Source organism: Fundulus heteroclitus, chromosome 16 (assembly GCF_011125445.2).
Source record: "Fundulus heteroclitus isolate FHET01 chromosome 16, MU-UCD_Fhet_4.1, whole genome shotgun sequence".
NCBI lineage: Eukaryota > Metazoa > Chordata > Actinopteri > Cyprinodontiformes > Fundulidae > Fundulus > Fundulus heteroclitus.
Window position 1 is genome coordinate 21,646,134 of NC_046376.1, and position 17,066 is coordinate 21,663,199.

At 40.5% G+C, this 17,066-nt stretch overlaps 1 protein-coding gene across 7 annotated transcripts in view; it reads left to right on the forward strand.

Moving 5' to 3' along the window:
• The window catches only part of cep112 (centrosomal protein 112), a 172,744-nt gene that overhangs the window by 28,574 nt on the left and 127,104 nt on the right, over window positions 1–17,066 (forward strand). For all 7 annotated transcript variants that reach the window (XM_036148055.1, XM_036148057.1, XM_036148053.1 and 4 more), the window contains 4 exons: window positions 8,526–8,612; window positions 13,320–13,419; window positions 13,805–13,923; window positions 16,436–16,579. In XM_036148055.1, the coding sequence (XP_036003948.1) occupies window positions 8,526–8,612; window positions 13,320–13,419; window positions 13,805–13,923; window positions 16,436–16,579 (450 nt within the window). The remainder of the gene's footprint in view (window positions 1–8,525; window positions 8,613–13,319; window positions 13,420–13,804; window positions 13,924–16,435; window positions 16,580–17,066) is intronic.

Below are 17,066 nucleotides of genomic sequence, written 5' to 3' on the forward strand. Positions count from 1 at the left end.
CTTTAACCTGCAACGACAGGGCAAGGTAACCATAAACGGATGTAACTCAGTTACAGCAAAGCCAAAACTCTGGAGCAACAACTTGGGCTGTTTGATCACATCTTTGACTGGTCTTAGGGTGAATATGGATGAATACCGTGAGAATGTGTACTCTACAGTGAATACACACAACACCTGTGCAATCTAATACTATCCAGTATTTCAAACCTGTTACAAACTGAGTGTAACCTTATGAGCTGTTTTTGTGTCCCTTTATAAAGGCTGCTATTCCTCTGTATGACGCTTTAAGGCAGTTTTAAGGCAATATTCAATTCAATTTAATTTATATAGCGCCAATTCACAACACGTCAACTCAGGGCACTCTGCAAAGTCAAATGCAATAAAATCATACAGATTGGTCAAAAAGTTTCCTATCTGAGGAAACCCAGCAGATTGCATCAAAGTCTTGACAAGCAGCATTTACTCCTCCTGAAAGAGCGTAGAGCCACAGTGGACAGTCGTCTGCATTGCCAATGGCTTTGCAGCAATCCCTTATACTGAGCAAGCATGAAGCGACAGTGGAGAGGAAAAGTCCCCTTTAACAGGAAGGAAAAACCTCCAGCTGAATCAGGCTCAGTGTGAACGGTCATCTGCCTCGACCGACTGGGGGTTAGAGAAAACAGAGCAGGGACACCACAAGCACAGAAGCTCACATTGATTCAGGAATCCTTTCTATGTTAAATGGTAATAGCGGATGATCTTTACTCCTGGGTGATGTCACAGCAAACACAACGCCAGACTAGGTTTTCCTACTATGAAGGGAAAAAAAAAAGACAGAGAACATAAAGTAACAACAAACAATCCAAATTGGAGAACAGTAGGAGAACTCGACAGAGTGAGAAAAATAGGCCCTGATGTCCTCCAGTAGCCTAAGCCTATAGCAGCATAACTACAGAGATAGTTCAGGGTAACCTAAGTCACTCTAACTATAAGTTTTGTCAGAAAGGAAAGTTTTAAGCCCAGTCTGAAAAGTAGACAGGGTGTCTGCCTCATGGACCAAAACATTCTGTTTAAGTAGAGACTGGTGAGTCATTTCCACGGATGCAAAATGCCACTGAGGAATACCAGGATGCAGACGCGGAGCGGGAGGAAATGTGGCAGAAAAGAGGCAAACCTTTTCCCTTTGATGTTCGGATTTTTGATTTTCATTATGGTAACACAGTGACAAAAAAGCTTATTGATTCTCGATTTACTTTAAGATTTTATATAATACTATTGATTTTGGTAATACGATTATGACAGATTATGAGCCCCTGGTTCAATCAAAATACCTCATGCCGGTAAATATTATAATATTGGAGACCTATACCCGCATTTCCTTTCAGCGGACTATGTTTGCTCATTTAAGAAAAATGTAAAAAAATAAAGGAAACAGCCGGTATCCTGGTTGGAGGTTGTGATGTACTGTAGTATTTAAGACATGGTCTATGTGATAACCGGCCCGGTGGATTCAACAAAGTGCCGTCGAGTTGGATCGATATCATGTGCACCGCTGTGATAGAAATTAAAGCAACATGATGTCAGGTTCCACTGATGTGTAAGACTGGGAGATGTTTGCCACATTTTTGATGTGACATTGTTTTTGGACCCTGCAGCGCTTAACACCAAACCTCCTTATATTCCCTTATGCTGGCTTAAGTTTTGTAAGCATGCATGTTGATTCATGATTAATAAATGACCAGATGCACCACGCAGAGATGCCGGCTTTGTCAACAAATTAGTTTTGTGAAAGAGGCTAAAGCTGCAGCTCATAGTTTTAAAACTGCATTACCGTGATTGGACCGATCGGCCTTTAGTTTTTACAACATCACCGCGTTTTTTGCTTATGGAAATCTCTTTTTTTTTTTTTTTTTTGCACATGAAGGAAAGGTGTAGGAACCATGTTTTAGGCAGTAGTGGAGCGGGCCAGCTGTCGGGGCAGCGTGCAGAGATGGGTGAAGGATGGACCATGCCAGGTTACCCTGTGTGGTGGGGGAAAACTCTTTAAAAGGCCTTTAAACCGGCACAGCATGACAAAAATGTTTGCAGTTACTTTGATATAGGCGCTCGATCAAAAAGCCCTTTCTGCTCGGAGTAGTATTTGTTGAAAAGCTGACAATAACATAACCCTCCGCCAGGAGACCAGATGGGGGGAAAAGCAGCCTTGGAGTGTACATGTGCGTCAGATTGTGTTCAGGGCCCCACAGCATGAGCAGGAGCCTTAGCCCCCGTGTCTGCGGCGGACAGCTCGATTCCATAAAATAAGAGCACTAAAACACCTTCACTGTTGACACAGCTTGACTGTTGTTTATCCCCTTCAGTGTGAGGCCGTGTGCAGCGCATGCCTTGAGGTGGAGTATTTCCCCGTAAGCTTTCCTGACACATATGTGACAGCTTATAGGTGAGTCGTGGAGGATGTCTTGCAGTCCCGTTAATCCTACGGCACACTCTGAAAGTGCTTAGTGTTAAGAGGGCCGGGGCCTTTATTTGGAAATTCAATTAAACTGTGACTGATGAGTCAGTTTTAGCTCGGCGCAGGCCTAAGGCTAGAGATTACAGAAGATACTGACAGAATGATTAAATCACACAGCCTTTCTTTTAGACTTTGTGTGTACTTGCCATCTTGAAGCTTTCCCCTCGGTACCTGACCTCAGGGAAAGTTGGCAGCCGTCTGGTAGATGTGTGTCAAGCAGTCGTGGTCTAATGGTCGCAAGCCCCCCGACTGGGGATCTGACCCCTTTGCTTTCTGATGCCATAATGATGCAGTCTCTCTAATCTAAGAGTCCTCTGGGACAGAGCTTGAGTTCTGAGCCTGTGATTTAGAAGGCCATACCCTGTCTTATCTGATCGCTTTTGAAAGCTAAAAAAGGGGTAACCTTGTGAGTCTCAGTAGTTTTAACGGGGACTAGCTCTGCTGCTGGCTTTCAAGATCGCGCTTGAGGCAGGGAGCCATGAGGGATTCGCCGTGTTTCATAATAATAAAGTTACTATTTCAAACACATCTCCTCTGTTCTTGTTACCTTGGCACTTTATGGATTTATATTAGTGAATTTGAATGATAGTCTCTGAGTCTCATACTTTCCCTTTCTGTTTAGCTCCTCATCTAAAACAACGTTTGATACAATTTTAGCCACGACCTCCCCAGAGTGGTTATCTGGACAAAGACATATAAAACAATGCGCTGTTAGGATGGGGAAATGGTCTCTAGCTGGTCCTCAGTAACACAGAGCTGTACTGGGTTCCTACTCATATGTCATTATTCCATGATTTCTGTGACCCACATTTCTAGAGTTCAGTCCATTTCTAGATGGGTCAGGCTGTAAGGATGGATAGATGAAAAGAAGAAGAGATGGATGGCTAGGTGCATATAAGGATGGAGGATAGAGGCATGGTTTTATGGGTAGTGGATGCATACACTGCAAAGAGGGAACCAAAAATAAGTCAAATTTTCTTGAAATTAGTGCATTTGTCCTTGATTTGAGCAGGTAGATGAGATTATCTGCCAATGGAATAAGTATTTTGACCCATAAAATATGATAATTAGATATACTGCACCTGAAATAAGATTCTAGAGATGACTTGTTCCTATTTTAGGTGCAAAAATCTCATTGCATTGGCAAATCATCTTATTTACATGCTCAAATCAAGGACAAATGCACTAATATTAAGAAAATTTGACTTATTTTAGTTTTGTTTTATTAGTGTAAGATAAACATAAAGGGATGAATAGACGAATTCAACTATGATCTATACTTTTATTGCTTAAGGATAAAAAGTCTGGAAACAAAAATATATATTTGCACATTTAATGTCTTCGTTTCCAATCATAATATTAAAATCAAATTCCATACAGATAAGGCCTTGTGAGGTGTAAACAGTTAGTGGACCATTTTTATGAAGCTCCCCTTGCGGGTAATAACCCCCCCCCCCCCCCCCACCCCAACCCATCGGCCTATTCCTTCTTTTATTGAAGAGAAGAAGAAACCGTTTCTGTCTTCTGCTCACAGTCCCGCTCTCACATCCCCCCCCCCAACCACCCCTTCTTCTTCCCTCCCGAGCTCTCATCCTCTCAAAAGCGAAGTGTCAAAAAACATGGCATCTTACAGCGCTCGCTTCAACTTGGAGGAAGAGCAAAAGGGAAGGAGCAGTACCACCCAGTCAGGACTGATTGAAAACATCTCAGAAGCCTTAGGTGTACGACATTCTCCTCCTCCTCCCTTCACCGGCGCTTTTATAAACAAGTTTCAAACACCACTGATCTAGTTTGACAAACTTTCTCCAAAGAGCATTTGAAGAGAGGATAAGAAAGTGACACCCCCACATGAGCTTTTTTTTTTTGTGTTTTTGTTCAGGCGGCATAGGAATCAGGTCTCTACGTTTTGCTTTTCAGTCAACGCCTTCTCCCTCCTCCTCCTCCTCCTCCTCCTGTGTCTTTCGGCTCACTTCTTTTTGACTCTTTCCTTTCTACTCTGACAAGTCTCCTGTGGTCCTCTCAATTGCACAAGAAATGGCGTTTAAATCAAGAAAAAAAAAAGACGGAGAAGAAAGAACAGAATGCTTAAACGAGCTCTGTCAAGGATGCAGTCTGAATGTTATGCTGAAGTGCTGTAATGAGGGGCGTCATCCAGAAGGCAATTTCTGCATTTTAGTTGGACTTTTATTTTTTAAAGGGGCTCTAAACGAAAAGGGAATTGCTGACTTCAGAGCAAAAAAAACCCCGGGCTCTTAAATTACACTCCACCGTTTTCGGTCCCGGAAGCGTTGGCTACATTTAGTTGTGCGCCGTTGACGTCTTCATTGTGTTCTGTCAATATTTACGCGCGTACACAATACTGCGCTTGACTCGTGTTATTTCCTTTAATATTTATCTTAGAGACAAGGTCTAATGAGCTTTTCCCTGTGCAAAGTTACATTTGGGGATTTTTTATTTTTTTTCCCCCAGCTTAATGGTTTTGATGACTAGAACAAACAAGATTTGGCCCGGGGATGTTTTTAACCACTGACTCCCTCACACACATACACACACACACACACACACACACACACACACACACACACACACACACACACACACACACACACACACACACACACACACACACAGACTCCCAAACACATTTTCAAAGGAGCAGCATTGTCACCCTGCTGCAGGTTTGATTAACACACCAGAAGATACAGAGACTAAACACGAGTGGTGACATCAAAGCAAACAGCCAGACAGTTTTACTGTCAAAGGTTTTCTTTGTGCCGCCTTGCGTTGTCTGTTTGTGAAGGGGAAACATCCTCTAATTAAAGACAGCAGCTTAAAAAAAAAAAAAAAAAAAAAAAAGAAAACTAAGATTTTAGATGATCAAATAAAAGTGTATAAGTTAAGGAAGGTAATGAAGTGTGTTATACAAGGATAAATCCTTAACAAAAATGTTGGGCGTGGCCAGAGTGGTAGACAAAGATGCAACATAGATCTTTACAGGCTTTACAAGCCTTCTCTTTAAGGTGTCTCGTCTTCTTTCCCCACTGGTGGTCTTTGTCCGTTAGTAGCTAGACAGGAGTAGGGTAGAGAAAGAAGGTGAAGACGTGGTTAAGGACCCAGAGACAGGATCAAAACTCAGATAACTGCGTTGAGTACTGTAGCCTCAGCCTCTGCTCTACCCCTGAGCCACTTGACGCCCCAAATCGCATTAACTTGTTCTAAGTTAGGAAAATTTGCTCCCAGGTGGGAAAGTCAAAGGTTTCTTGCCATTCCCAATTCAAAAATCAAAAATGGCTCTCGGGAAAAAAACAAAAAAACATTTGAGCTGGAACATATGCTTGTGGAAATCTTGGCTGGATTCAAAAAGTGTTCTTTAAATCTTACATAAGTCTTATGTCTGTAATTGGTATGAATGCATTAAATCCTGATATGCATCCGACTTAGTCACTGTTCGGTTGTTAAATTTTTATTTTTTTTCCCCCACTCTGAATAAATCCTCAAAAGGATGAGTGATTTTGTTTGTTTGCTGTCAACATAACAACATTGTGATGATATAATTAAACCACCTACAGTTCTGTTAGTACGGTTAACGTCTGTTAGTGAGCACTTTGCTGCTGTGTTGAAATGCAGAGGAATATGTTGTCAGGGATCAGGGATCCTACCAAGTCTGGAAACGTACAGAATTCAATTGCAATTTTTTTTCTGTTATAAGGATAATTAAGGAAAAGCAAAATGGATGATGGGGAAAAATATTTGTCTTTCCAAACTTCGTTACTATTCAGTTGTCCAAATGTTGTATCTATGCATACATTTCCATCAGCATCAGGTGTATATATATATATATATATATATATATATATATATATATATATATATATATATATATATATATATATATATATATATCCCCTGCACTGAGACTCCATCCAGCAGACTGAATATATTGGAGTCCCGACACTTGGAATAACAACAGCCTAAACATATTTCACTCCTATTAGTCCATTGTGGTATTATTCTGGCACAGAATTTGGGAATGTTCAACCTAACTGTTCACTAGTTGCAAGATAACAACCAGTGTGCGTGTTCAAATTGTCAGAAGTGCAACGATTTGTTGCTGCAGCTGTAAGTATGTATCGCGCACATTGGCTGTGTTGGATGTTAAAGTTGGGGTTGGCCTGAAAATCCCCAACTTCTGAGGGGAGTTCTGGTCGATGATTTCCCGTTCTGACCTCTGAGGGTAAAATGGAGCGCAGCATGAGTTGGATGTGATGTCGGTCTTAGACCTGAGTTTCACCTTTCAAGGTAAAGGGAACCCATCATTAAAATGCCAGAGGTCCTCACCAGAGAGCATTATTTTAACTTTTCTGTTCCATATAGAAGCTTTGTTCTTGGGTATTTTCTTTCATTAGTTAACTTTCCTAATGGACAAATATACACCCCCCCCCCCCAACCACAGACAGATACAAATATTCAACCATTAAATGAACTCAAAGGTAGTTTTCTTTTCTGACATGTTTTTATGATTTTTTTCCCCCCTGGGTTTTTCTGGCACTATTTTTTTCAAAGTAGGCTAACAGGAAGAGTTTTTTTGAGTGAGGGAGTAAGACGCGTGGCAAAGGATCTCAGGTCGGGATCGAACCTGGGTCAGCTGTGTTGAGGACAAAGGCCTTCGTGCATGGGTCGTGCTCACTACCCCATCGCCATCGGAGCTTGCTCCATGTGTTTTTATGATTGATAGGTCTAAGAAAAAAAAGTTTTGCCTTCCTTCTTTTCAAAAATGTCCTTCCACATCTGCCTTCAACAACACAAGCGAACTTGTAACATGATTACCTATACTTACCAAATGTGTGGCGCAGTCACGCAATGCGCTGGAGGAGTCTTCACAAGTGTTCAGACCCCTTCAGCTTTTGCCGTTTTGCCACTTTACAACAACAAACATCATTCATTTGCTACTTTGCGTTGGCCTATCACATAACATCGCAACGTAATTAGTAGAAATTAGTGTGAGAAATTGTAAAGATTATGGCTAATTTTTTAAGTCTTTCTCAAATTGGATCCATGTCATAATTACAGATGTTAGTTTTGATTTCTTTTTCCCACATATATTGGTTTAAAGATTCAATTACATTTTACTTATATAGCGTCAATTCACAACACGTCATCTCAGGACACTTTATAAAGTCAAATTCAAGCCAATTATACAGACTGGTCAAAAAGTTTCCTATCTAAGGAAACCCAGCAGGTTACATCAAGTCTTGACAAGCAGCATTCATGGGATTTCACTAAAGTAAATATTAATAATTAAATCCTGTTTTTTTTTGTTGTTGTTTTTTTTTTTAACAATGAACAAGTGAAATGGGGAAAAAAAAGTTTTAGTTACAGTTTTATGATCAGGGTTTTAGGTTTTAAGTCGACTGAAATCTAGAAGGTCTCACAGCTCTGGGAGATCTGCTCCAAAACTTCCCAGGACAATGTTGAAACTCTGATCCTTTTCAAAACAGCGCATCAGACTAAAAACAGTCATCTCTGTGTGATTGACTGCTATGCAAATATTACATAGCTGCTTTAGGCTTTATTTACTGTGTAACGTTTCTGACTCACCTTCCTAATTACAGTTTTCTCTTTCTCTTCTGTTCTACGTCAAAGTGTTTATATTGCTCCCACATCCTTTCCGGTGGATGTTTTAATGGGAATGTTTTATTTCACATATTTCTTCAACTCACAGAAAAAAACCCAAACCAACAGGCCTTCACTTCCATTCATTTATAGAGTCCTGCGGACCAATTTAATGGTGTGTGCATCAATATCTTTGGAAGGATTTCCATAAACCTAATGAGAATTGCATCTCTTTTCTTCTTCTGTTGTACTGTCACTTATGCAAATCAGTGCCAAAAAAACCCCAAACAAAAAACAGATAAACTTGCAGATGTTTTCGCGTCCATTTTTGGAAACTTCAGCTAAATTACAGAGTAGCAGACGTGGTGTGAAGAGAGCGTCGTTTTTCTTGTGCGTGACTTGATGTTTCCTGTGTTTTCAGACTGAGATGAAGATCAAAGTGTTGGAGGCCAAACACCAGGAGGAGAAACTGAAGATGCAGCAGCAACACGATGCCGATGTTGAGAAGGCAAGAATGAACGACATGAGGCCATGACGAGCTAACTGCTCAGATGTTTATTTTAACTTTTTTATTCTAATATTTGAACCGTTTTTTTTGTTTTGTTTTTTTAGGATTAAAGGTTTTACTTTTAATTAGAAATTAGAAGAGCAAGGCCTGACATTGAATATCATGTAGTTTGTATTCACCCACCAAGAATGATGTAATAGATAAAACTGAAAAATGTAAGATTGTTTCTATTTAGAATGTCAACTAGATGGACAAATCTTCTATACAACTATTATAACGCTTGTCACAAAGCCATTAGGTAGCAATTGCAAAGCAAAAGAATACGTGTCTCTTCTTCTCACGGCTCCGTCCGCTGAAATAATCATCTTTTCAAGGCTTCTTGTCCGATGGCGAACGCAGCACTAAAACTGGTTTTATTTCACGGTCAGGGCTGTCATTTAGGCAGCAGCTCAACCAGCTGGAATTGGTGCCGTCCTCAAATGACTTTCCTTTGCTGCCATTAAAGCTTTTAACAAAATCAAACAAAAAATAATAAACAAATCAGGCCGCTGTTCACTGAAGACGCCAAGATGTTTCACAGTCAGCAGGATGGCACCTCACTCAGTATTATACTTTCTTTCTTTGAGTAATTACAGATGTTAGTTTTGATTTCTTTTTCCCCACATATATTGCTTTAAAGATTCAATTACATTTTATTCATATAGCGCCAATTCACAACACATATCATCTCAGGGCATTTTATAAAGTCAAATTCAAGCCAATTATACAGATTGGTCAAAAAGTTTCCTATTTAAGGAAACCTAGCAGGTTGCATCAAGTCTTGACAAGCAGCATTCACTCCTCCTGAAGGAGCGCAGAGCCACAGGGAGAGTCGTCTGCATTGTTTATAGCTTTTCAGCAATCCCTCGTACTGAGCATGCATGTCGTGACAGTGGAGAGGAAAACTCCCCGTAAACAGAGAGGAAAATCTGCAGCAGGACCAGGTTCAGTGTAAACGGCCATCTGCCTTTACTGACATGATTAAGATGCCTCTTTAAGTTCACAGAAAGAGAAGGAAGGATGTAAATCATTTATAATAGGGGCAGTTATGGCCTCGCACTGCGTTAGCAGTACAACAGCTTTTATAACTTATATTGGTGATTAGAGCTCGTAGTAGTCCTAAAACAGCAGTCTCTGTGTCTATTTCCTGGAGAACATGGATGCTTACTTTACCTGAGATCTTTAAAGGCCCAATAATGTTTCCAAATAGAGGATGTTCAATGAGGGAAAGACGTTGAAAACACCAAAGATTGAAAAAGAGCAACTTTGCTGTTATGTTTATCCTTCCCCTCTCTAGCAGTTTGAATGAACTGCAGACGTTCTGGGAATGTCATAGAAAATTGTGCTTCTTTAAAATAGCATCTTAACTGCATTTTTTTCCTTCCTTTTTTTTTTATTTTAATACCCCATTGATACTTCAAATGGTTAATTTTGAGTCTTCTAACTTCAGTAACTGCATCCACTCCAGGTAGCGTTAACGGATGGTTTCTTTGCTGGTCAGTTAAAAAGTAAAAAAAAAATTAAATTCTCACCATCTCATCACCGTTCAGGGCCAATCATGCTGACAATCTGCCAATTTCTATCAGCGGCAGATGTCTCCAGGCGTTATATCCTAATGATTGTAGATTAGTTTAGTAAAAAAGTGCACGTTTGAGGACTAATGTTTGTGTTGGTTCACAAGCAATCTGGATTTTTTTGTGCCAAGAGCAACAAGCACTTACTGACAACTATTCCTGGTTTACTTTTGTAAAAAGTGACCAACAATTATTGGGCATAACACAAATTTGGTAGATTACCAAAATATTTGTATGTGCACAGCCTATAATACAGTCTTGCAAGCCATGCAGATTTTTAAATACTCTGTAAAATTGAAAGATTTCATCTGGACTATGGGTGCTTTTTACATGAACGTACACACGTTTATGTTAAAGACAGCGTTTAATCTGAGGTCATGTGAGTTGCAAATGTCAACATTTTGTCAATGTGAACACAGGTGTTTCCAACCAAATATTGTTGTTGCAATAAAGTCATTTTACCTGTCAGTGATCATAATAGTTTAGCAGATCGCTGTACTTTTGTGGGTAAATATAAATTAGTTTTCTTTTTCTTCATCTGTTCTCTTTCTTCCACTTTATTAATTGGATTCTCTCTCCATTAGGATGTCTTCTAAAGACCCTCTAAAAAAGTATCTTAGAAGCCACCCTGTAGCGCGCTTTGCCTCAAACTAACTCTGCCTCCTCTTTTCTGTTCTACACGCTGAAAAGAAAAACAAAAATCTCTTTGGGACGGTGAAATGGGGGGGAAAAAATGGGTATCCCTGAATGTTTGGTGAACTTTGCTCCAGGCGTCCAATCGTCCTTTCATCTCCTCCGTCACATTCACACCGGGATGATGACAGGCTTGGCTAATAAGGGGCGTCACTGGCTTCTAGAGTCGGACAAAAAAACAAAACAAAAAAAACTAAACATCTGTTATGTTTGTCTGCCATTCGCAACAAGAGAAACATGTTTTTGTAACAGACTTGTGATGTTGAAAAGATATTTCATTATGCTATAGCGCTCAAAGATTTGAGTCCCAGGCCTAAATTGTTGCACAAGGGAAGGAAAAAAGAACCTTTCCTGGCATTGCACATCCATGCACATGCAACGCAGTGAAGATAAGTGCTAGGAAAGTTCTCTGCTTTATTTCCGTTACTGGAGCTGCAGCCCGCCGTTGTGTAATTGAGCTAATTACACGCAGATGGCAGGAGCAAGCTGATGCACTTACCTCATCACCTCAGCACAGGTGGCTCACTCAGCTGCTATTTTACTGTCTGTTCTCTCCTCAGGAGAAAAAGCAAATGCAGAAAGTGTATCTTCTGTTTTTTACAGTGAATGACCAGATGTCCATGTAATTTCTTACAAGTGGCTAAATTCCAGAATATAAACACTAATGCTGTTTTGTTGTAATGTTTCTGATGTGAACAGAGTTTTCTTTGTGCATTCCCTGGTTTAAAAAAAAAAAAAAAGTTAAGGTTGCTGTCAGTAAGCATACCAACACTTTTCAGAGTTTGATCGGGTCCATGTTTTGGGTTTCGGACAGTGAATTACCCAGTGCAATGCAAACTTATTTGATTGGATGATTTATCCAATGTGTTGTTGTTTTTTGTCATTAACTCATTGCAATGATTGTATTCGTTGTTGTCCCCCACATTCTCCCCACCGCTCTCCTTGAACTTAAGCATCTCAGTCACTAAGAACTACCGTATTTTCCGAACCATAAGGCGCACCGGATTATAAGGCGCATTAAATATTCTTCCAATATGTGTAATATCACCTCGAATACAACCCGAATACACTTCTAGTTTCGACATTAAAGTCAGGCAGTCTTCTAGACAGCTCAGTGGTCCGATCAGGTAGTGACACAGTTTACCGTAATGCTCCAAATATCCATTGAGCGGAGCGGCTTCGTTGCTTACCAAGGTCGTACTTACACACTTTAACAGATTTTTTAACACATTGTACCACATAAAATCAGTCAGTAAGCACAACGAAAATCATAAATAAGGTGCACTGGATTATAAGGCGTACCATAAATGTTTGAGAAAATTTAAGGATTTTAAGTGCACCTTATAGTCCGAAAAATACGGTATAATCAGGTTTAAGAATTAAAGGCAGCTGGCCAAGTGTTTCATTGACAAGCAGAGTCTGAATGCATATGGCGCCTACATTTTTGCACACAAGTTGTCTTCTGCTGTTGCAAGTTTGCAAACACTAAAATTCTGACGACAGTCACGATTTGCTGTATTGTGGAGTTGTACACTCAAATTATTATTACACAGCTATGTGCGTATGCTAAACGTTTTCAGTTCTGGGTCTGCGTGTTCCTCTCATTCTCAGACCGGGTGCAAAGGCAGATCTGTCACTATAAATAGTTCCCTTTTTGTGCTGATGTGGTTTGCCCGCATTTAAAAGAGGCGTTAAGCATGCGTTTAGAGAAAGTTAGGCTACGTTTAATTGTCCCCGTCCGCATTATGCAAGGTGGGTAGCAAGTTGGGATGAATCCTAATGAATTGTCTTTGAGAATTAGCATCAAACACAACCACATCACTTCTGGATTTAGAAATACTTCACTAGTCAGGATTTGTTCCTGATGCAGTCAGACACTGGGTATCAATCCTGTCCTTGTGACCTGCTACATGGAGTTTACATGTTCTCCCTGCATGTGCCTAGGTTCCCTTCAGGTATTCTAAAGCCTAAAAGCAGCATGACTATTAGATTAATTGGTCATTTTAAATTGCCCTCTGTGTGTGTATGTGTTTGTTATGAGCACTTTGCCCATTATTAGAGATGTTTTTATGCATTACATGTGTGCTCATGTGTCTTAATGCATGTGGTTTTATCCGACAATTTGTATAAATCACCAAAAAATAGGACCAAAAAACATTAGGTTTGGGTTCCTTCATACTGAACGTTTGGTTTAAGGATATTACATGCAGTTTACGTACTTTTGGATTGCAAACATGTCCGTTTATTGCACGCCTTAACGCTTATAAGTTTTAACCTGCTGCAATAGTGCCACGATAAAGAATACAGCAAAGCCACACTTTTCCAGCTGAAATAAAGCTAAACGCTTTCCGTGTAGTGCTGAAAACAGTGCTCCTTTTTTTCTCTCTCTCACACCCTTCAGATTCTGGACCGAAAAAACCGTGAGATCGAAGAGATAAAGAATGCGTACCGGGCTAAGCAGCAAGAATCCGAGCAGATGATCCACAAGCTTGAAAAGAAAGGTGAGAGGTGACGTGATAGCGGGGTTTACTGGAGGGATGTTTACGGTACCGTCTCTGCACACTCAGAGTAAAAAGCCTAGAATGGCCCGATCCCACAGGGGACCGTGCTGGTGCAGAGTGATGTTCTCCAGCTGTGCTGCTCCGTCTGCAGTTTAAGCACATCATTATTGCCTTCTTTCATCAAGAGTTTAGTAATCTTGTTCATTTTTTTGTACCTTCTAGTTCCCTGTATGTTTTCAGGTAGCTCTAAAAGCATTTTATTGAAAGGATAGAATTAATTGGCTGACACTATCGACGCCTACACGCACATTTCTGTTTGCATCCCCCTTAGGGAAAGGCCCCTGACTGCCTTTTTGTGTGTTTGTGTGTCAAACCTCTCCCACAGTTCAAAGTGTTCTGCGGGAATCCCAGGTCATCTGTGAGAGCAAGGAGAAGCAGATAGCCGAGCTGAAGAAGATCTCGGATCAGAGTGCTGACTCTGTGAAAAACGAGTGGGAGAAGAAGGTGGGATAGTCGGCGGTCCTGCGCCGCGTAAGCCTCCTCAAGCCAGAGGGGAGCTGCTGGTTAGCGGGAGACCTCTGAGCAGGAGCCAGGCTGCACTTGTTGAGAAAACAGATTCATTTTCTGTCTGCTTATCCTTCTCTGGGCTTTTAGTCAAGGTATCTTGGTTCAGTCGAGATGTTAAGAAGAATCTTATGATGAATTATCAGTTCCTGTAGTGTTATAACAATTGCTTCCTTATGTGCCTTTCTATCTGAACTAATACCCCTAAAACATTTCACATTTTGTCACGTTTCAACCACAAACATCAATGTATTTTATTAGAATTGTATGTAATAAACCAGCACAAATATCTATGGAGTAAAAGGGAAATGCTACCTGGTTTTAAAGTTTTTGTACATGAGGGATTCTAATGCATTCATCCTTATTGCGTACTTGGTAGAGACCGCTTACCAGCTTTGGATAGAAAGTGGCAGTTTTTAATGATATGACTCAAACTTAGTCAGTTTGAAGGAGAGCTTGGCTAACTGTAAACAGCAAGTTTCAAGTCATGTCAGATTTTGTATTGGATTCATGTCTTCACGTTGACTGGGCTTCTCTAACACATGAATCTGCTTTGATCCCAAACATTCATTTTATAGCTCTGCCTGCATGTTTAGGGTTTAGGTTTTTCTGGAACTTCAACCTTCGTTTAAGTTGCAAGTCCTTTTCCCCAACATCTAACATGATATTTTTTTTCCCCAGGATTATCCAGTATTTTGCTACCTTTTTATTAAACTCTTACCAGCTTCTCCTTTGCTGATAAACATCTCTAGAGCAAGATACCGCCACCTCCAGGTTACACTTTGGGGATGGCGTGTTCAGGTTGTTAGTTTCCCACCCCAGAAATTGTTTTATGTTTGCCAAAAATTTCAGTTTTGGTTTTACTTGACCAGAGCACCTTCTTCTGCATGCTGTGTGCCCTATCAACACATCGTCCCACATGTGGATCTCTGTAGCTCCGCCAGAGTTATCAAAAGCATCTTGGACGCTTGTTCACAATAATAAGTAAGACTTGATTGTTCTTTAAGCAATATTGTAAAAAATAAAGACGGCTAAGTAGGCTAAATCCTCTTGAGGTGCCTTGATATTGGGTCGGCCCACCAGCGTTTCTTTAAATAATGGACATCTGAAATGCCCAACACACATAGACAGCCGTGGGGCATAAATCCTGTGGCCCCAAGCCCCCAACACTTGAAATGCACACGTTATGTTTACGTTCTGCTGGAGCCTTAATTTAGAATATTATGTATAAACATTAAATTACATTTAGCTTATATAAAATGGATTTGCTAGTGTGTCGGTTTATGTTAATTCATCTGTTTAATTTAAAATTCATCAAAGTCACGTTGCATGCATCACAAAAAAAATTTGCTGCTGCTAATAGGTGTTGAGTTTTTGCGCCCCACTTGACTTATCATGCCAGAGACGCCACTGTCCCTCACCTGTCTGCTGTGTTCCTTGCTCGTCATGATGCTCCGTTATCATGGATGTTCTCTAACAAACCTCTGAAGCCTCCAGAGAGAAGCTGGGTTTATCCTGAGAGTACATCTCACACAGATGGACTCTATTAACTGATTAGACAACTTATTTAGGCTTCTGGCATCCTTAGTTTTATTTAGGGGTATCAGATGAAAGAGTTCTGAATAAAATCCCATTCTGTGCTTTTCAGAATTTTGTTGGGGGAAAAAAAACCGTTCATTGTCGTCCTGATTCACAATTATCTTGTGTTGGTATATACAACATAAAATGAAAATATAATACATTGGAGTTTCTTGTTGCAACATGACAAAATGTTCAAGTTCCAGAGGAGGGAAAAGCTTTCCAAGGCGCTGTATCTGACACACTGTGTGTGTGTGTGTGTGTGTGTGTGTGTGTGTGTGTGTGTGTGTGTGTGTGTGTGTGTGTGTGTGTGTGTGTGTGTGTGTGTGTAGTGATTCATCCCGAGCAGGCCCGAGGCTAGATCAGTCATTTGCCATAAAAATTATCTTCCTAACTTGGGTTAGTCACCAAATTGTTGTGGGAGTTGCTACTGCGTTCAAGCCGCTGTCACTTGGAAGATTTTCTTGTGAGTTGTTAAATAAACCAGCCTTCCTAATGTTGAAAGTTTAAACTTTTTTTTTCTCTTAACATCTCGACACTTTGCACCAATAATTAAAGGTTTAAAGTTTTTCTTTTTTTCTCTTTTTTTGACATTCAAAGCTCTCTGGCTTAAACCTTCACATTCATTTTCTTTCATCAATCCTATCATCAGAGCTCTTCAATACAAAAGCAAATTCTTATCCAGTGGGAGCTGTAGCCCATGTGATGTGGCGCTCGGTGATGCCTCACCGAATCGAATCAAACAAATGTATTTATTATTATTCAGAGTGAAAATGTTCAGATGCTGTACAATCCCTCTACGGTGGGAGCACAGCGGTTCCTTATTGTCTCATCAGGATGAATTATGATATGTTGCTTTTCTCTGCCCTCCCAGTTACACGCAGCTGTGGCAGAGATGGAGCAGGAGAAGTTCGAAATGCAGAAGAAACACACCGAAAACATCCAGGAGCTGCTGGACGACACCAACCGCAGGCTGGCTAAGATGGAGTCTGAGCATATGGCTCGTTCTCAGGCTACTGTAAGTGCTGTAAAAGGGATGCGAAGGGTGTTCATTGAGGTTTAAAGTGTAGAAAATTAGACAAAGTGCACAGTGACAGATCGGTTTTATTATTTCTTTTGTTAATTGAGCAAAAATCTCCAAACTAACCAGGTCCTGTGTTAAAATGTGATCCGTTTGGTTAAGTTTTGCTAACCGCACCCTGGCCTGATTACTGCCAGACTCGCCAGAATGAAACCTTTCTGACAACATGAAGTAGGCTAAACGGTCTCAACCAGCAAAAAAAGCATCATGTCCTGATCTAAAGTAATTCCAGAACAGATGGGAAGCAAACTCACTGACATCCGTCCTCCTGGAAACAGTTACAAAGTTATTTCTCAGGCTCTGAGACTGGAGTGAAGCACACAGTGAGAGCTATTATCTACAAATGGAGGACACATGGAAAAGTAGTGAGCCTTCCCAGGAGTGGCCGGCCCACCAAAATGACTTGAAATGGCACTTCTGAACC